General features: G+C 33.2%; 2 protein-coding genes and 2 long non-coding RNA genes across 4 annotated transcripts; 2 read left to right on the forward strand and 2 right to left on the reverse strand.

Annotated features, from left to right (window-relative positions):
- Positions 1 to 1729, forward strand: LOC148313963 (uncharacterized). The gene is made up of 2 exons (XR_015838598.1): positions 1 to 278; positions 1410 to 1729. It is a non-coding gene; the product is annotated as an uncharacterized LOC148313963 (long non-coding RNA).
- A 3764-nt stretch (positions 1730 to 5493) lies between these two features.
- On the reverse strand, positions 5494 to 7802 carry LOC148313964 (elongation factor 1-alpha). Its single transcript, XM_088277565.1, has 2 exons — positions 7746 to 7802; positions 5494 to 7127 (listed from the first exon to the last, which is right to left on the reverse strand). Exon 2 carries the CDS (start codon positions 7115 to 7117, stop codon positions 5726 to 5728), a length of 1392 nt encoding a protein of 463 aa, XP_088133691.1. The 5' UTR covers positions 7118 to 7127; positions 7746 to 7802; the 3' UTR covers positions 5494 to 5725.
- A 1182-nt stretch (positions 7803 to 8984) lies between these two features.
- Ak6 (adenylate kinase isoenzyme 6) lies at positions 8985 to 13089 on the forward strand. Its single transcript, XM_088277577.1, has 4 exons — positions 8985 to 9338; positions 9500 to 9651; positions 10614 to 10759; positions 11374 to 13089. Exons 1-4 carry the CDS (start codon positions 9299 to 9301, stop codon positions 11564 to 11566), a joined length of 531 nt encoding a protein of 176 aa, XP_088133703.1. The 5' UTR covers positions 8985 to 9298; the 3' UTR covers positions 11567 to 13089.
- On the reverse strand, positions 13084 to 21537 carry LOC148313966 (uncharacterized). Its single transcript, XR_015839269.1, has 8 exons — positions 21388 to 21537; positions 19480 to 20051; positions 18842 to 19004; positions 18597 to 18727; positions 17535 to 18031; positions 16290 to 16705; positions 15832 to 15993; positions 13084 to 14567 (listed from the first exon to the last, which is right to left on the reverse strand). It is a non-coding gene; the product is annotated as an uncharacterized LOC148313966 (long non-coding RNA).
- Positions 21538 to 22383: the final 846 nt, after the last annotated feature.

The raw sequence follows: 22383 nt of genomic DNA on the forward strand, positions 1-22383 counted from the left end.
GGTGTCGTGTTATGTCATTTTTCAATTTACATTACTGTTTTTTTATCTTTGCTTTTTATTTTTACTGTATTTCTAAATTCGTTGAAAATTCAATAGCATATGAACAATAAATCTTACATTATTTTGTATATCATAATATTATTATGCGGATTGTACGAAGAGGAGGCTTAACGAAACCACAGATTTTACTTGCCACAGTACTGGGTATTGTAGGTGGATATTATATATGGTATCCAATCTTTAAATCATTACCTCAGCAAGATCAACCTCCAAAACAGGTTCGTTTTTTATTTAATTATTTTGCTTTTGGTTTGGTATTCCATAATATTATTTTGCAAATAATCCAGACAGTTATTGGTCACGTATTCTATTTAATGTTTCTCTATTGGTTTTACATCATTTCTTCATATTGTATTCACTATCACTATCGAACATATTAAGCGGAAAGTATACTGTGGTCGTGCTCTAATGATGTGATTTTCCAAAAGCAAGTTATAATGGATGACATTCATCGTGACCTGGAGTAAATTTAGCAGGCTCAAACTGCTACACCCCTGTATTAAGACGTAAGGTGAACAGCTGGAGTGACGTTCTTGGGATGAAATATTTCCCCATATTTCCTAGTAGTTTCCTTCTATCTATGCCAAATTTAATTTTAAATCCTTGGAGAATATCATCTTCATCCAATACTCTAAGGTTTAAATTTTGTTATCTCATCCAATTTAATTTAGCCTTTCGTTTTCATCATTAAAAATGCCTTTTTCGCAGGGCTCCGCGCTTGAAAACTACGTCAAATAGTTTTCACAGAAAGCGTTGAAGTGCTGGTAGTCTCCACCTGGGCTTGTACTTTGGACGCAATTAAAAATGATTTTCCCTAACAATTGTAAAGACAAATGCGTCAAGTGTTGGCTCTTGGTGGCTGTCTAGCATAGTTACAATTTTTTAGAATAAAATGCCACCTATTATAATTACTAAATGCTTTGTTTTGTCCGCCTCCGTAGTGTAATGGTCAGCATGCTCGGCTACTGTTCTGGAGGTCCCGGGTTCGATTCCCAGGGGGGGTCAAATAAATTAAAGTGATATTTTCACTCTAATATTTATTCAATATTACCCTAGACTGGTACCTGAAGCGGAGGGCTGATCACCTTTCCTTCTTTTTCCACCGACAATCAAGATAACACTGCGTTTATATGATGCAGTGCCCTATGCACTATTGGGGTGCGGATAAGGCTTTGAATGAATGAATTGTTTTACCGCTTTTTTTTTGTTTCTGGAAATTGTGTAGTTAGTTCACTTCAAACCTAAAAATTAGTTTAAAATAATGAAAGTCACTTTCTGCTCTACTTTCTACAAACATTGGTGTATTATTACTATGTTGTGCTATTGCATTTAATTATTGTAATTTACAGAAAGCAGAATGAGTATGTTTAAGAATTTGCCGCAGCCTGTAAAAATTACTTTTGGAGTAATCTCTGCAATTAGTGCATATGTCATTATTTTTAGAATGATAATTCCGCATAATGAAAGAAATCGGTTCCATACTGCAGAAGAATATGCACACACGGTTTATGAAAAGGAATTAAATATGAAAAAATCTGAGTCAAATTAATATATTTCAATTGTTAATACAATACATTTTTTATAATTCCAACTACGTATTATAGCTATCTGTAGGTTAAGAATGTTCTATTGTACATAAAATGTCAAGAATAAAATAATTTTCATTGAATTGTCTATTTATTTCCTTCATAATCCTCCTGTTCAGGTAAAAATTGCCAAATACCGCTTTAATGACCTTTCTCAGCCATAACAAAGATAACTTAACGCTTTGCACTCGAGTGCCGCCATAGAGGCGGCATGCGTGATTTAGCATATGACTAAAGTGCTGTGTTATCGCAGCAAGAAAGTGGAGTATTATTGATGTTTTTAATACATCGGTTTTTTTTACTTTTTAGTATAATTTACAAAAATTATAGTACAATTATATAGTATTAAGTTATGAAATTTGATTGAGAAACGAGTGATAAGTCATCAAAGTCCAATATATCGTTTAAGTATCAGAGGGATTTTGCTCGTTAAAATACAAACTATATCTGTGAAAGGAATACTCGTGTGTAATGTTGTACGTCCACCTCTGTTGTGTAATGGTCAGCATGCTTGGCTAATGACTGGAGATCCCGGGTTCGATTCCCAGGGTTGATACTTCAAATCACATATATATATATATATATAAGTGATTTTTCACTCTCATTTATTCAATATTACCCTGGACTGGTACCTGAACCTGAGGACTGTTCACCTTTCCTTCATGTGTTAATGATCAAGATAACACTACGTTTATATGATGCAGTGCCCTTTGCACCATTGGGTGCGGATGAGGGTTCGAAATGAAGAAAGTTGTACATACTGCTGAATGGTAAGCTAAGTATTCACGCATATCCTTATGCATAAAGCCAATGTTTGTACCATCTCACTTGAATCATTTTTGACAGCTTCAACTGTCTGTAAGTCCCTAAAATGGTGGAAGTAATTTTTTTTTAGCAGATGGAGGTGTGTGTCATGAACTCTTGAGGTGGGGACTGACCGGAGAATTTTGTCGTAACGTAATGTCGTTCGCGGCGAGTGCTCCGACTATGGATGGAGCGCTCAGCTCGCTGTACTGACTATACGAATGCTCGTATTGTAATGTATTATGTTACGACAAAATGGCTCCGGTCAGTCCCCCCCATTACATACTTGATAAAGTTTCTGGGGAAAAAACAAAGAAAAACCGACGACACATTTAAAAATTGCAAAATGAGCTATTAAACAAAGCCTATTCATAATGCATACATGTCGACTCGAAACAGATGAGGGTGGAGTATATCAATCAACCCTTGAATACAAAATATAAATAAATAAATTATGTATAATATAAATAACAATAAAAAAGTGAAATCTATCAGCAAAAGCTAAACTGGCACACAACGGAGTTCTGGTTCCAACCCTTATGTATGGAAGCGAAGCATGGAGTTGGCAAAAGAAGGATGAAAGCAGACTGAATGCAGTCGAAATGCGATCCCACAAACGAATGTATGGCAAAACGATGTTTGATAGATGTTCAAATTATGAAATAAGGAAAGAATGCAAGGCTGAGATAAGCATTATCGATAAAATTAAGAAAGGTGTTTTGAGATGGTTGGATATGTGAAACGTATGAGTAAGGAAGGAATGGTTAAACAAATTTATGAGGCGAATGTAGTTGGAAAAAGAAGACCGAGGAAAACCTGGCATAATCAGGTATGTCAAATACTTAAAAGCGGCCGGGTCAAGAGTCGTAATAATCGTCGGCTATGTATTAGGAGATGCATAAATGTAGAAGAGGCGAGGAATGTTTGCAAAGACAGAGTGGTGTGGCGTTCGATTATCTCTGCCTACCCCTGCGGGAAGCGGCGTGATGATTAGTTAGTTAGAATAAAAAGGGGGTTGCAACAACAAACTCCCACCTCCGCAGTGTTATGATAAGCCATCTTAAATATTATGTGTTTCTACACAGCAATATTATATTTTATGTGTAAGCTGCCTTTGAGATAGTATTTTACTAAAACGGCACTCTATAAATTGTCCAAATTCTTGTAGCAGTAATATCCTACACCCTGGGCATCTTATGTTATCTGCTTGCCATCAAACATATTTTATTTCCATATCCATGAATATGAAAGGGAAGACCCTGCTTCCATATAGTCACAATATTTTCACCTCGTCGATTTGATTCAGTGCCTTGCTCAGACAGCATATGCCGTTGATTGATCCAATGTCGTTTTCATAATTAATTATTGAAATCAAGACAAGTCCTGCTTTTCGGATTAATCCAGACGTTTTATAAATGTTCTTCTCAGATCTGTGGAGCCAAATTATGCATAGGGCACCTCACCACACTGATAATTTTTAGAGCATTATTTGGTTTAACACATTTAAAAATTAATATTTAGAAACATTTAAAGTTTTTTTTTAACATTTAAATTGATGATAAAATTGACAACTCATTTACAAAGAATGTAACAGTATGAGATAATCTCAACAATATTTATCAGCATATTTTTTTAATGCTTTATAATATTGCTGTATATATTAAATAGATTACAGATAAAGTAGTAATCAGTCGGGAGTTTAAAATATAAAACTAATTTTATATAATAAGACAATTCTACATTTCATTTGAAGTTATTCATTATTGTTATATTTCAGAATGAGTTATCTGACAATTTATTCAAAGTAAAAATAAGTAATGACAGTATTGCTTATTATATTAACCTCTAAATATAGAGCAATGATCGATCAATGACTGCTGGGAAAGAAAAAGTTTATAGACTTTAGTCCAGGGATGGAGTAGTTAAGTATGAAATGTTAACAATATAGACCAAACAAAATTATCTCAATCTTTAAATCAGCAGGAACTGAATACGCTACACCAGTTCTGTAGTCAAACATCAACAACAAAAAACCACAACTTACCGGAGCCAATGAAAAGTTTTTAAATAATCAAGTTGGAATTAAATGACATTACAGACTTACAAACACAAAACCTTTTATTTGTCTATATATGATTCTCCTTTAAGCCAGAACACACGCTCTCTCATATAGCTAACACATTTCAGACGGGTATTTTTTACGCCTGAGGACTGCTGGCGATGGGATTTGATAATTATGTATGTATGGTATAGTTAGGACCTTAACAAAGAAATTGGTGTAAATTATTCATATAAAAACATTAAAATTGTAATTCCTTATTTTCTGACTTTGAAATGAGTCCGGCGCAGAAGGCATAAATACCCTTTCTGTCCTTAAGCATCAATCGACCGAACTGGTAGAATTACGTTTCCATCCTTAATGTTTATTATTTTTTTATTGTACTGCAACTTATAGCAGGGACTGACCGGAGCCACTTCATCATAACGTAACACGTTACGCAACAAGCGATGTTACGTTACGACAAAATGCTCCAGTCAGTCTCAACCATTAAAAGAACAATTCTGAAAAAACGCATTTAGAAATTCTTGCCTCCTGGTTCCTAGTAATTGTAGTTGGATGACTAACTGCCTGTACTGAGTCATCAAATTATTTCACAATCATTTATCATAAAAGCACAGCAGGCAGCAGTTGCACAACCTCCCATAATGCAGGTAATAAGGAGTGCGTAAATGCAAATCGTCTTTATGTTTAGTGATCTACTTTTACTAATGAAAAAAAATAAAAACATTTTTGACAGTTTTTTATTATATATTTTCAAAACCATTTCTTCTCCTTGGGCACTTATCAAGGCATTATAAAAAGGCAAAACATTTTTGTTTTTAAATAAAAAAAATCATACTCATATTTTTAATTAGATATTCAGTTCCTAATTGCTAGTTCTACAAACACAATATTGAAAACATTTAATAAAAACAATTGCATTTATACGCTGCAGCTGAGTAATAATTTAACATAAAATGGAATAGAAATAAAAGAAATAAGTTGGATAAATCTTGGCTACTCGTTTATTACTATGAAATTTACACTTCGAAATTGTAGTTACAAAAATATCTCAAATTCCGTATGTATATAAACCTTACATAAAATAAAATAATATTTGAAGTAGAAAAATATAGTAAGGAATGAGTAAAGCCTTTTTCCTGCGGAACACTTTTCGGTGGGAAAAGTGTTTAAGAAGCATTTTAAATGGTAGCACAGCAGATAACAGGCCTAGCTACTTCTTGGCCTTGGTGGCCTTTTCGGCCGCCTTGGTCACCTTGCCGGAGCTGGGGTCCTTGAAGTTAACGGACTTGATGACTCCGACGGCCACGGTCTGTCTCATGTCACGCACGGCGAACCTACCCAGGGGAGGGAACTCCTGGAAGGACTCCACGCACATGGGCTTGGTGGGGACCAAGATGACGATGGCGGCATCTCCCGACTTGATGGCTTTAGGGTTGTCTTCGGTGGACTTTCCGGTACGGCGATCCACCTTTTCCTTGATCTCTGAGAACTTGCAAGCAATGTGAGCAGTGTGGCAATCCAGCACGGGAGTGTATCCGTTGGAGATCTGTCCGGGGTGGTTGAGTACGATGACCTGAGCAGTGAAGTCAGCGGCTCCCTTGGGCGGGTTGACCTTGGTGTCTCCGGCTACGTAGCCACGACGCAACTCCTTGACAGAGACGTTCTTGATGTTGAAGCCCACATTGTCTCCGGGAACGGCCTCCTGCAGGGCTTCGTGGTGCATCTCCACAGACTTGACTTCAGTGGTGATGTTAGCGGGAGCGAACACCACGATGGTGCCGGGCTTGAGGATTCCAGTTTCCACTCGGCCGACTGGTACCGTTCCGATACCTCCAATCTTGTAGACGTCCTGCAGGGGGAGTCGCAGGGCCTTGTCTGTGGGGCGGGCAGGGGGCAGGATGGCGTCCAGGGCCTCGATCAGGCACTTGCCTTCAGCCTTGCCTTCCTTGCGGTCCACAGCCCACCCCTTAAACCAGGGCATCTTAGAAGAGGGCTCCAGCATGTTGTCTCCGTGCCATCCGGAAATGGGCACGAAGGCGACGGCAGCGGGGTTGTAGCCGATCTTCTTGATGTAGGAGGACACTTCCTTCTTGATTTCCTCGTACCTGGCCTCGCTGTACGGGGGCTCGGTGGAGTCCATCTTGTTGACTCCGACGATGAGCTGCTTCACTCCGAGGGTGAAGGCGAGGAGCGCGTGCTCGCGAGTCTGGCCGTTCTTGGAGATACCGGCCTCGAACTCACCAGTACCGGCGGCGACGATGAGCACGGCGCAATCGGCCTGGGAGGTTCCGGTGATCATGTTCTTGATGAAATCTCTGTGTCCGGGAGCGTCGATGATTGTGACGTAGTACCTGGCAGTCTCGAACTTCCACAGGGCGATGTCGATGGTGATACCACGTTCACGCTCCGCCTTCAACTTATCCAAAACCCAGGCATATTTGAAGGAGCCTTTGCCCATTTCCTGGGCTTCCTTCTCGAACTTTTCAATTGTGCGCTTGTCGATACCTCCGCATTTGTAGATCAAGTGACCGGTGGTGGTGGACTTGCCGGAGTCGACATGTCCGATAACGACGATGTTGATATGGATCTTTTCCTTGCCCATGGTAATAGATCTGAAAAAAAGACAATATCCCGATTAATGATCATCTTCCGAACATTTATTACAATGTGGGTGACATTACAACTACAAAGATGTCGTGCTAGGGCAGGACAATATGGCGGACTTCCATATCGGAAAATTGAAAATATCTGTAACTGGTCAGATTACCGTATATTCACTAGTGGAAACAGATTCGATTGCAAGTAATAATCATTATTTAAAAGTCAATCGAGCTAATTACAACTTTCCAATATTCATTGCACTATTTGACACGTTATAAGTTATCCACCACGTGTTTCGCGGACACCGGTGACGCGTAAGCACATGTCTCGAAAAACTTTTAACCGGGTAATTCAAAACTGCGATAACTAGTTTTAATTACTTATTTAAAAGAAACAAATAAACTCCAAAATCCTAGGATACTTAAAATTAATTATCTATACAAAAAATCACATATCGTACAAGTTAATTGGTTATCACTGGTATTTAAATATAACAAGACCACTACTGCCGGATACGAAATACTAATTTCTGTGTAAGTATTGAAACATTAATGGACAGTTTGTGATTTTAAAAACGTTCGATTAAGTAAAATATAAAATTCAACAGCCATTGCATGCAGAGCCGTTACCTGTGAGCACCGGCACAATTAAACAATCCACACACGGCAAAAGCCCCAAAGAGAATGGACGAGAAATGGCTGTACACGAAGGAGGATTTCGTGCAACCATATCCGCTATCCGGAAATGTGCGTGCGCAACAATAATGGCTACGTTCACTTCTAATATTTATAATATCCTACCTAATTTGTAAAATGGGGTTAAAAGTAAAATAAAAACATTTATTCTGCACTAAGTACATAGTAAAAATAAAAGTTGTAATTCAAAACATTCCAGTTACATATTACGGATTTTTGCTACTACTGCTTCTACTACCATCACGCTGTTTCTCAGCAGCGGTAGGCAGAGAGAATGAAACGCCACACTTTTCTGTCCTGACATACACTCCTAGCTTCTGTCACATCCATACATTTAGTTATACACACCCTCCGGTTGCGCAGAATTTTGCCACAACCAGATTTTAGGTTCTGATTGATCTGATCGTACCAAGTGTTTTTTCGCCATCCTCGTTTTGTTCGCCTGTTCACATTTCCCAAATAAACGCTCCACGTGTTCATTGCACTTAAAATTTTGTTTTTTGATCTTTTCAAGTATCCGTTGTTCAGCTTTACATTCCTTTGTACTATCTCTTTTTTTAATTTTGTCATTCAATGATTTTTTTACACATTTGTCTGGGGGATCGTATTTCAATGGCGTTTACTATGCTTTCATTCTTCTTTTCCCATCTCATTCCAATTTCATATTTTGCTTCCATACGGTGTCAGTACTAGCACTTCCTTGCGAACCGTCAGTTTAGATTTCATGGACATATTTTGATTGAATCTCTTTATTCAAATCACATTTTTTTAAATATCTCTTTCCACTTTTCATTGATATTCTTCCTGGGTGTAAAAATCTTCCACCTGTTCCAGGCATTTATCATGTACCTTTGTTGATCTTGTATTCCGCTACATCTTTCTCTCTTTCATATACCATGACCTTTGTTTTGATTTTATTCACTGCCAACTCATTTTCCATATTTAAAAGATCAATATCGTATAATATTCTTGACTCTATTTGCTGCAAATCCTCCGCACTGGTCGCTGGCAGTACAGCAAGCAACTAATAGACATATTTGACATTTTTCCTCCGATTCCCATACGTTCAATCTCTTTTATACAATTGTCCCCATATAGATTTTTTTTAAACCATGGTGACATTATACAACTCTGTTTTGTCTTGATTGTAGTTGCTGAAACCTATGGTTGTTTGTCTATGGGCGCACATCAGATCCGCGGTTGCATATATAATTTTTGCGCGGTGGTCAAACGTCAAACGAAATGCACATGACGCGATAATAGAACTGTCAATTTTTATATGACAGAAGAAATATTGTTTCGTCGATTACACTAATTGGAATTATAATTAATAAAAAGTTTAGTTTAAAACCAATAGAAATTACGGTATTAATTTTCCTACATTTGTCGATTGAGTAGATCTCCTAAGTAAAAAAAGAACACATAATTTGAAGGAAATTTATTTTCAAAATATTTTTGCTTTCAAATTATTTTAAGCATTCTATAAAATGAGTTCCTCAATGCCAGGGCCTAACATTTTGATCACGGGTAAGATTGTTAAAATGTATATTTTTATACAATTTTACTAAAAATAGTTCAATTCATCCAAGATCTGAAGACATATTTGCTAATTCACCTTGATGACTGTGTTTCGTTAAAACGCGCTGTTTGATTGCATGGCATGTGTTAATAATTTTTCTTCTGTCTAGGTACTCCGGGAGTTGGAAAAACTAGATTGTGCCGAGAATTATCTAAGAAAACCGGTCTCCTTTGGCAAGACATATCTAGCATAGTTAAAGACAACAAATGCTTCACAGAATATGACAAGCAATATCAGTCTTCCATATTAGACGAGGAAAAGGTGTGTCCCATTATTCAAAAAAATGTATTTTCTTGGTTGCAACAGATGATGTGTATCAGGGTCAGAGTGGATGAGAACCTACAAACTAATAAGCAAAAATAATATTTTCCAATAGTTCCTACACTTATAAAATCATATTTAACTTTCTATGGCTAATAATGACGTAAAAATGCAGTATTCGCATCAGCGAAGGTACACTTTCAGATTTTTTGCGCTGGTAAGATAACTTCATCATGGCAGCAGCTGCCCAAGTGTAAAATGTTTATCAGCTAATTCATTCAAGCTTTTTCAAATATTCTTCAGCCATATTATGCATTGATTTGAATATAAACAGTCAAGAGTCAATATTCTAGCTATTCAGGAAGGTGTAAATCATTACAGTTTGTGAAGTGACTGAATTTAAAAACTTAGTCTAACTGCATCAAATCAATACTGATAGCCGTCTAATTATTTTTATTTTGAGACCATTATATAACTATACTGTTATAATAATTTCATTTATTATTTTTTTTGCAAAAATGTTAATAATATTAGTATATAACCACTCACCGAGATTTTTATGTTTACCGGTTTCGAGACGTACCCGTCTCTTCGTCAGGACAATCACTAACACAGCATGCAAAAAATACCACCCTTCACCACCATAACACCATTTACTCACTCAAACTACACAAAATGTCTAACATATGCGATTTTTGGTCGACCCGAAGACCAACATTCACTTAAGTTTTCGACACAGACATGCGTTACGAGCCGAGGTTAAACATGCAATAGAATTAGACCTATAGACGAATCAACTTATATACTTGTAGGATGAAAGGAGTGGGCGGGGTTCGAATAACTTCATACTTACTATAGATTTCTATGAATTTTTTTAATTTGTATTAAGGTATCAGACAACTGAATAAATGTAGAAAAAAATACTTTAACCATAACTATTTGTTTATCTGATTTTGTTTAAGTTGCTGGATTATCTAGAACCGATGATGAGCCAAGGTGGAAATATTGTGGATTACCACGGATGTGATTTTTTCCCAGAGAGATGGTTCGACATTGTATTTGTATTGCGAACTGATAATACTATTTTATATGACAGATTAATCGCACGGTAAGTTTTATGTCTTTTTTTTCATAAATCCTTATTATAAGTTATTTATAAACATTTTAAATGTAGTTTTATAGCTACTTTGTAACTTAACAGGGTTTTGCCTTATAGTAAGGTGTTAGTAAAAAACTAATATTACACACCTTTAGTTAACCTGTCTTGAAATGTTATGTTCTTTGATCATTTCTTCCATTACTGAGAAATAATGTACCTTACAGAATGAAGGTAATTTTAATATCCCACAAAATTATACCAAACAATTCTATGTAACAAAAAGGTGTGTAGTATTTTACATATTAATCATTAATAATCTCCTTTTTTAATATGAGTTAATTTATTTCAACTATACCAAATATGAAATCATTGTAATAACAAATCATTGCAAGATGCGATGTGACAAAATTAATTTTGAAACATTGTAAGAGCTATATTTTAATTGTGTAATATTTTTTTGTATATTTACATTATATTTTTAAAAAAAAGTAGTCAGTATTTTCATGTTAATATTTTTTTTAGAGTACTGCATAAGAAATTATGCCTTGTATACGGGTATGTTAGTACTGCTCCACAGGTTAATACTAGTTTTTTTAATAATAATATTTTTCAAACCTTTTTAGAGGATATTCAGGGAAGAAATTAGAAGAAAATATTCAGTGTGAAATATTCCAAACAATTTTAGAAGAAGCCCAATCGTCCTATAAACCAGAAATAGTTCATGAGCTGTTAAACAACACTGAGGAACAAATGATTGAAAATATGAAACGTATCATCGATTGGATCAAGGCATGGAAAAAAAATAATATGAAGTAAATTTTTTTTAATAAATCGTATTTTCTATAGATTTGTTTCTAGATTCCGATAAAACCGTAGATTCTCAACTATCTGGAGTTTACATAATCATGCCTTATTCACTAAGACTTTATTATTTTTACAACATAATACAACATGTGATTTGTATATAACTTTATGACAACATATATATTATGATTAATTTTTCTGTACACTCTTTGTTGCCATTTTCAATGTATAAAGATTATTTAGCTCATAAAATATTTAATTTCAATAAGTTTGAAGTGATCAAGTTAAAATATGAATCTATTAATACACTTAAGATGGGAAAGGTATTTTTACCCGTTCAGTCAATTGATGCTTAAGGACAAGAAGGGTATTTTTACCTTCTGTGCTGGCCTCATTTCAAAGTCAGAAAAAAAGGAATTATTTAATGTTTTTATATGAATATTATGTACCAATCTCATTGTTCAGGTCTTAACTTTATGTACACAAATATCGAATCCTGTCGTCAGATGTCCGCAAGCGTCAAAAACACCTGTCCGAAATGTGTTAACATGTTAAAAAATAGTGTTATATGAATAATTGCTATGTGTATCCATACGGTATCCATATTTCATTGACTGATAATAAATTATAAATAAAACATTTGTTTTTTACTACTTGAGTATTAAATTTTTGAAGACTGAAAAATATAATAGTCAAATGGTAAAAAAACAAGTGTTTTATTTATAATTTAATCATGTCTTACCACAAAGTGAATGCCGAAACAATAAATAACATGACTGATAATAATGTTGGTGTTTTGCAAGCAGCAAAATGTACCGAAAATAGAGCAAAACTTTAATACACTAGGATCATTTTGAATCTCTACCTTTTCATATGACATGCATAAGTTTTATATGTAGTAAGCTCAAATAATAATCTAAATTAATAATAATAAAAGTTTACATCTCGTAATAGTTCAGACATTTATTGTTTTGTGTTCATAGGAATGCCTTTATTCATATTTTCATGGAAGGCTTTTAAGCGCCCTTCAGTAATATTTTGCGAAAATGGCGGTATATAAATTATCCAAAATTATTATTATTAAGGCATCCTAGAATTATTTTTTGTAGTCAAATTCCAACTAGTTCTTTTGCATCCTGTTCTATACATATATATAGTTTATTACACTAATTATCTTGTATAATGCCACTCAAAATTGTTTTCTAATTGCATTATATATGTAGATATACATACTTACGCATATTATGAAAAATTGTTAAATTATGTAGTATTTAGAAATCACCTAGAAGATTGAAAAATCAGTATACACTAAAATCCAGTTATTTTTACTGGTACAGTAACAAGTCAATATTATATTGTGCACTCTGTTATCAAATTTACGAGCTTTACACACATGGATACATACTCCGTGTTTTGGAAATAAAATAAAATGTATTTGCCTTAACCTTAAATATAAAAACAAATGTGTTATTAAAATTATCCCAGATTAATATATCTGACATGTTATGAATGAAAATAAATACACCAGAAAATCATCAATTTTTTTATTTAAAAATAATAACCTTAAACACTCCTTAGGTGCAGAATAATTTGACTTTACATCATTAGTATTTGAGATACTGGAAAATTCTCTTGTTTACAAAACTTCTTGAATAATAGGTATTTTTGATATGAAACAATATCTTTCAATCAACCAAAGACAGACTACATAATGTGAATGATTTGTTTGCTTGTGGAAATTCAATATAACATGAGAAATTCCAATAAGAATATTTTAATTATTTTATGACTTAAATTTAAACATAGAATAAGTAAGGTATAGGAAGTTGGATCAGGTAAAGAGTTGAGGAAGAGATATGATCCCAGAAAAGGAAGGAGTGATATGTTAGTAATTCGTTCCACAGTTTTGGAGCCTAGACAGAAAAGGAATGTTATGACCGTTATAGAAAAGGAATGTTATTAAAAGGAAATAACCAAAGAATGTTATGGTATGGCGATGATAAATAATATGGTTGTTAATTCAATGGTTAATGTAACAAAATATTTACAGAGATTACTTTAGCCAACCAATGACAAATTGTAGCTCCTGTAAATACACAGACTTTCATATTCCCTTCTCAAAAAACTTGTCTGCTAGATTCAATAAGATCAATAAAAAATATTTGTACTATTTTATTTCATGAAAATTATTTTTCATTAACTAATAGCATTTGAAAGAGTGTAAGTTTGTAAATCATCCTCTAATGATTCTGCCTGACTCAAAGTTGACGAATCATCTTTTACTTCTTTATTTTTTTCAATTGTATAAGTACATTCGCTGTCATTATTTTGAGATTTTTCTTCTGGCGATTTGTGAATGTCGGCTCTCAATTGAAATATTTGATTAAAATGTGACAAATCTACAGATATTGTAGTATCACTGCTGCTCTGTGTTATTTTAAACCGTTGTCGTTTATTGTGATCCATATTTTGAGGCACTTTAATGACATTCAAAGCATTCGATTTTTTCTCTGCATATTCTCGACCTTTACGGGCAATCAAAAGTACATCATCCATTTTGGTTATTAAACTCCATAACTTGGAACCGTGAATCCTTTCCACGAGTCCCTTATTCATACTTGAACTGCTCGGTATTTTTTTAAACTTAAATCGTTTAAGGGCTGGTACAGTTTCTTCCAATTTTCTTTTGTCGGAATCGATTTCTTTCTTCCTTACACTGGGAAGAATATTTTCTTTCTTATTACTGTTTGGTGAAACTGTAAATATTTCCATGTTCATATTCGGGTCTATAAAATTGTGCAGGAAATCACATACAAGTACAGAAGATTTGATAAATCCACATCCTATTGCAATTATATTGTACTGTGGATGAATATGGAGTCCAGTTATTGTGTGATGATGAAATGAAGTCGGATTGTAAATTGCCATTAGTTTTCCTGTTGATCCAGACCACACACAGTTTCCGATGAAAATTAATGATCCACAAGATGATATAGATCCTCGTAGTTGATATCTAAAATAAAATAAAATAAATAAAAATATATATTTATACATATTAACACATTGTTGTCTAATTATACTCAGACAGTCTGCCGCCTGACCCTCAGTATGCTAATCACAAGTAACCGCAAACCCAATTCCGATCTGTACAATATTTTTTGGTGTCTCTTACGCTCTACGAAAAGTGAGCAAATATAATGCTTACATAAGCGTCTTTCGCTCTCTACTAACATTATGTAAAATACGCTCTTAAGCGTTTCCCGTAAATAATGTGTTAAGAGATCTAACAAATGAAAATAGAAAAATATGAAAACAAAAAAATTACAGTGCAACCTCTATCTATCGTTTCTAAAGGGACCTATTAAAATAAACCATGAATGCGGGAAAACAATGAATGGGGGATTAAGAAGTCAATACACAAGAAGATACAATCGAGTAAAGATACCGTCCTCCCAATCTGCATAACAATGGTTAGGTTAAAATTCTAAGCAGAATACAAATTTTAGATGCAAATAAATGTATTTATTTAACAGAACCAAAAAAATATTAAAATTCTTGCATTGTAAAAAATCTTTGATGGACATTTGTTTATTGACTGTTTTATTTCCGTAAATCAACAGTATATTTTGGGCTTTGCAAATATAATTTTTCGTGGCATCAGTTATTGAATGTGCGTAGTAGAAAGCTTTTAATTTTTAAAAGAGTGTGCATACTTCTGAAAATAAAAATACAGGCAGCAGCTCCTCTTCATCAGTATCGATCTCTGCCGTATCTGTCAACTTTAAGTCACACAAGTTTTTTTTATAGTTTCTTTCCCACACGTTGGAATATTGTCATCGATTGTAACAAAATTGAGAAGAATGTAAAAAAAAACAGACAAAATATGTCAAATGTGCAGCGTGATTCAAACGATGAATGCGGTAAAATGGTAGATAGAAACGATCGATGCGATCTATCTTGTATGAAATGAATTCGGGATAGAAGAATTAAACGACACATCCGGGAAAACGATTATTCGAGGAACGATAGATAGAGGTTTCACTGTATACGAATTCATCACATTACAAAAAAAAATAATTGCTTTGTGCCTGGATTTGAACCTGGTGATAGGTCCTTTGATAGGTGAACATTTGCTTTGGTATGGGTGGAATCCTGGCATAGAGCGAGATCTTTTCCTATAATATGAAGAGAATCAATGGTGATCAGAAAATACACTAGTTCTTCCAATACTAATCTGTAATAAGTGGTTAGCATTTTTATGCACAATTCATACTCACATATACTCAAATCCATCCTTTAAACAAAGAAGTGAAGTTGATGTAGCGACATCCAAAACCCATGACATGGTATTCCTTAATACTACAAGTAAACGTCGGCTGTCAGGAAACATGACAAGATCATTAATGATATGGTTCCTTATTTCGCTTATTTTAATAGTCCTGTAAATATATATTTCTATTCAATAATTCGTTCCCTGATACATTGCAAAATTTTAAATATTTTATTTTGGCTTCACCTTCATGTAGTCAAAAAAATTAAAATGTTATTAAAAATTGTCAGTAAAGCGTTTATTCAAACTACACCGTATCATGGTGTGACAATTTGGTTTAGATTTATTTACTGATATCCTTAGTGAAGTGCGAAATTAATATGTAATCTCTATGTGTGACTAAATGAAGGTTGGCGAATGAATATTATCATATAAAATTTCATAGATGGTATTAATAAGACTTACAAAATTTTAAACCAATTTTGTTTATCATTATTCCATTTGATAATCATTCCCGTGCTGTCTCCTGAATAGAAAACTTTACTTTTATATCCAAAACAAATTGAGTTGATGAATCCTTCATGACCTAAAAGTTCCTGATTTAGACCATATATGTCATCGATATTTAGCCAAATCCGAATTGTCTTATCGTAACACCCAGTTACAATAGTTCCATCAAGGAGACAAAACTGTGACGAATATACGAAAGCAGGATGCACTAACTGCTGCAAAAGTTTTCCTTTCTTATCACTCAGGTCCCACACACACACAGTCAAGTCGGCTGAAGCAGTCAGTAAGATATCGCTAGAGGCACTCCAGCAAATGTCGTAAACAAAGTTTTTGTGATGAACCAGTTGAGCTTCTTGTGTAAATTGGGGTACCTGAAACAAACTTGTACTTTAATTCGTAGTATTTATAGTAAGACCCAACGGGAGATACATTCCAATAAGTTCCAGATCTAAATAAAATATAATAAAAGAGATCATCTTAACACGTAAATAATTTTATCCTAGCACATACTGTAATGACATCAAACACCCTGTGAGACTGCGTACGAATCAAAGCAACAAATCATGCATTTTGGGAAATTACAATATATCGAAACAGCAATAATGGTGACATTGAAAAAAGTTACCAGTTCCTTAAGTCTCTAATTTAAAAAAAAAAAGAAACTGCTAAAATATTATAGGCAGATAATGAAACCATGAACGTAGAGAATCTAATTAAATCATGATATTAACAACAACAAAAATATTTTGTAAATGCAAAATTCATAATGTTAAGAATTATGAGAATAAAATAAATGAGACAATATTTTTTCTGTTAAATTATTTGGTAAACATTCATTACAATTAGTTTAGTGACAATAATATATTTCAATGTTTTTATTTTATTTTTTACTACGTCAGATAAGGTTTATTGCTTCACACAATATGTATTCACGATTCAGGGAATTTCAATTCTTTGTGTTCATCATTTTTCTGTTTGGTTTTGCAACCAACTTTAAAAATAAATAAGGTACTGTAAACAACATAATGCCATCAACAAAGATACAGAATTTGGGTTAAGCAAAGGTAGACATTTTTCAAATGAAATTGTCAATAGGTACTTATTGAGTAATTTCCACACAATGTGGTAAGTTAACAACATACATATATTGTTTATTGACCTCTTTTTAATTTTATTCATAACACAATTAAAATAATTTACCTTATAAATAAATATTACAACATTTTCTTCATCACTCGTCGAATAGGCCAAATATTTCCCACAATTACTGAATTTAATTATAAATGCTCCTTTCTCTTTACTCTTTAAATATTTTACTATTCGGTTAGGTGTTTGAAATTGTTGTCCTTTTTCTCTCATATTGTAATTCACTGTTTTTGTAAGAGAATTGGTATTTCTCACATCTTTAATAGCTTGTTCTTTGTTTTGTTCACTATTAAAAATTTTAAATTTAATATTTTGAATATAATCTTGCTTCTGGTTTATTTGAACAGCTTTCAACACGACATATAATACAGCAGGATAAACTTTCCTCTGGTTTTCTTTCCAGGACCAATAAGATTTTGGTAAGGAAGTGTCGTTATTTACTTCTGATATTTCGTACAATTGGAGTTTTATTTTTCTATTGGCAACATTTTTTATGTTACTCCCAAAGGGTTTAAGAAATGCCCAAGCAATTGTTCGATGCTTTCTAACATCTGAAAACGAATAGTCAAGCTGGTTATATAGTAAAACATAAGTAATCAAAACCGATTAATAGATACATAGTTAATATTGTATTCACTCTTTTCAGTAATGGTTTTGGCGTTAACATTGTAACATTCATAGCTACTTACTCACTATAATTACTTATTTGTTTTATTTGTGATGTAAATAACCAGTTCATGTATCACGTAATAGTATAAAAACTCATTAAATAACTTAGATTTTTATCAAGAAATATATTTAACATTCCGCATTTTAGGATTTAGAATTTTTTCAATCATAAAAAACTGTTACATGTAGAAGTTAGTTTCTCTTTATTACATTTAATTTAAAGTTTTGTAGGCATTTCTAGCTAAAGATACACATTTCTTAGAACACAACTAAAAAATAATAAACTTAATAATCTGAAATATTAAATTTATATATCACTTTGTTAAAATAAATAATCAATTGCACATTAAAATCTTTGTAGAGGAATCCATATGGAAAATAAATATAGATCCTTATAAATAACCTTTAAATGAATGAAAATAATTTAAATCAAATAAACCAACTCACCATCTTTACTAAAATTATTGTTTAGTAAATCTGTTATTTCAAAAAATATTATAATGCTGGAAACTTTATTGGCTTCTCCAATTATTCTATCTTCGAATAAAATTAGCTCATTCCATTCAGGTACTATGGTTCTAAAAAAAATTAATAATTTATGTAGCACCACTTTTATAAAATACTACTTCACCGTACATTCAAATAAACATTATGCTTATTGTATAAAAAAATATCTATAAACATTTTCTTACCTATGTTTGACAAAATCAAATGGTTTTGTGCATATCAAAAGATCATTATGTTTTCCAAGATTAAGGCATTTTTCATTTTCATAATCAACAATGTATATTTTTATGAATGGGTTATTTAGAAATGGATGATTTTTCAAAATATCAGTTTTCATGATATGTACACCTGAAATGAAACTAATTAAAATACATAGCAAACTGAATAAATTAAAAAGGGTGAAAAAATAAACGAATTTTCGTAAGTCTTAAAATAAAATTGTATTGTTAAGTTATAATAGAAATTTAGATTTCTTTCATCTCATTTTAATATTATTTAAACAAATTTTATAAATAAAAACTCCTGAAAATAATAATAGTAAAACCCTTATCCGCACCCAATGGCGCATAGGGCACTGCGTCACATAAACGCAGTGTTATCTTGATTGTTTACACATGAAGGAAAGGTGATCAGCCCTCCGCTTCAGGTACCAGTCCAGGGTAATATTGAATGAATATTAGAGTGAAAAAATCACTTATATTTATTTTACCCCCCTTGGGAATCGAACCCGGGACCTCCAGAACGGTAGCCGAGCGTGCTGACCATTACACTACGGAGGCGGACAGTAAAATAAAATAAAATCAGTAAATAATATATGTCTCACCTATTATTGTGAATGATGGTTTATGTTTTTTTCTCTCTCGCTTCTTTAAAGGCTTCAATTCTATTTCTTCCACAATTTCGAGAGGTAAGTTGTCCTCAATATTCAATTTGTTGTCACGGTTCGTATCTTTATCTTTATTTCTTGAGGAACTTTTTGAACTAGATTCATCATTATCATTCATATTATGTGCTGAATTGTCGAGAGATGCTGACTTACTTTCAATTTCTTCCAAATTACTTATTGAGGTGTCATTAACACTTGAATCAATAACGATGGTCTTTTTTAATTTTAATGCTTTACTATTATTTTCTTCATCAATAATTTCAGATAAAGAGTCAATCGATGGTTTGGATTTTAAAATGTTTTCCTTTAAAGGTATATTTAGAGAACTGCTTCTTTCTGAGGAGTTGTCAGTGTCTATTGAGTTTGGTGAAAGCTTTTCCATTTTAAATTCAGATTTGGATATTTTTCCATTATTACTTTTTTCACTTACTTCGTCTTCGGTATCATTTTCATGTGATGCTTCTGCATCTACGAGATGCCTCTGAGAAGAATAATGATTATATTTCCTCCTAAAAATATAGTTTTTTTTGTACATAATTACATATTTCAGTTGTATTTTAATTAGATATAAAAATATATTACTGTTTTTAGGAAGAAGCAAGTAGAGTTCTTAACTTGAAAATAAATATTACAAAAGAAATTATTTTAATATTATAGGTGTCTCAACTTATCTATCTGTCTCTATATATGAGATGAAATATCTATTGTTTTTTCAATATATTTTTTTTATATTAAAGCAGATGGATGTCTGTAACGTTCACCATTCTGCCCATTGAACTCCATCATGAACTCCAAGTCTATTGAAATGTTACCCAGACGTGAAAGAGATACAAGTTTAAAAAAAAATAATGCAATATGGATGTTTAATAATGGACAGAATGGTGAACGTTACACAAATATATGAAGTGATTGCTTAAGCCAGCCAAAGCCAGGTCACAAGCTTTGGGATGCTCAGACTTCCTTCATATAAAAAAAGCAATACATATTTCATCTCAAGTTGAAATGAAACAAGTTGACTTATCACTTGTAGGGTGAATAACCCAGTGTCTGATAAAAAATAAAATGAAATAATTTTAATAACAAGGAAAATTAATCTGTATTTTGTCCGCCTTCATAGTTTAATAATGGTCAGCACGCTCGGCTACCATTCTGGAGGTCCCGAGTTCGATTCCCAGGGGGGGTAAATAAAAGTAATTTTTTCACTCTAATATTTATTCAATATTACCCTGGACTGGTACCTGAAGCAGAGGGTTGATCACCTTTCCTTCATGTGTTAACAATCAAGATTACACTGCGTTTATATGATGCAGTGCTCTGTGCACCTTTGAGGTGCGGATAAGAGTTTTAAGAATCTGTATACCTTCTACCAATGTTCCGGCCACCCTAAGGGGGTGCAAAATACGTTTTACTAATGTCATGTGTCAAAATTAATTTCAAGATTTTTCACTATAATATTTATTTAATATCATCCTGCATTGGTACTTGAAGCAAAGGACTGATCACCTTGCCTTCGTGTTTTAAGGACCAAGATAACATTACATCAATATGATGAAGCGCCCTATGCACCATTGAGTAAAGATAAGGGTTAAAAAAAGAAACATTGTAAAACTTAGACTTAAAGTTCATGTTAAATATTTCTTAGTTTCAATTTTCAACTACATTTGCCTCGTATCAACGAACAAATCATTGTTCTTTCTTGTTGATCTGTTCTTGTCTCACATATCTTTCATATTTTTCTTTGTCTTTCATAGTTGAAATATTAATGAACATGGCGTTATCGCACTTTCATGCAAAATAATGATTATTTTTATTAAAATGCATTTCGGATCTTGGTTTTTTTTGTACCTTAATGGGGATGAGAAGCTCTTGAGGAAATTCATTGCCAGTGGCTGCTTTATCTTGCAGATATCCAAAAGCAATTCTCTTTGTAGTTGCACAAGAAAACAGTTTATTTTAATATCAATAATAGTGCTTATGGTACGGTTTTACTTTAGCAATAACACTCCTGTAAACGCAATGTTTGAAAAGATGTAGCCATGGTTACGAATTTAAAAACATAAGAAGCATAAATAGGTAGGTATGTAATTTATTAAATATTTTACTACTTCTTTTTAAATCAGAATGTGTTAAGTTTATGATTGACAATTCCTTGAATTCTATACTTATTCTTTGCATCCAATTGACGGAACGTCTTTTCTCACTTGACTTTTTTTTTAAATACAGAATCAACTCCAATCTTCAATTAATTACTGTATATTTTTTGTCCTATTTCCAGAACTAAAGATTTTAAAAAATATCTGTAGACTAAGGATTCCCAACCTTATTGTGGTCATGGTCGCATTCAATATTGAGAAAAATAACGGTAGACACAATAGCTAAATTTCTCAAATATTATGTACGTTTATTACTATGGAAGGTATTATTCGAGTATGAAGTAAGCAATGAACAATCCATTTAACCGTTGTTAAATGGATTGTTTAACCCTTGTATATGGACAGCACTGCATACATTAAGGTGGGGACTGACCGAAGTCATTCCGTCGTAACGTGCTACGTTACGATGCAAGCATTTGTAGTCAATACAGCGAGCCGAGCTGCTCCCCACACATTCCGAGTGTTCCATCCAAAGTCAGATGCTCGCCGTAAATGTTACGATACAACGAAATGCTCCGGTCAGTCCCCACCTTTAGGTAAGTGGTTTATTTTCATCTTGGTCTATAGGTGTTAAGCAGGGATGTGTAATTTCACCATTGCTGTTTACTCTATTTAAGAACTGAAAGGTTTAAATATATTGGAGTTAAAATTATCAATTTGACTGTCTGTTGCCTTTTGTATGCTGATG

The sequence above is a fragment of the Brachycentrus maculatus genome, unplaced genomic scaffold (assembly GCF_059751285.1).
Source record: "Brachycentrus maculatus isolate JH-2025_06_01 unplaced genomic scaffold, ASM5975128v1 h1tg000004l, whole genome shotgun sequence".
Taxonomy (NCBI): Eukaryota; Metazoa; Arthropoda; class Insecta; order Trichoptera; family Brachycentridae; genus Brachycentrus; species Brachycentrus maculatus.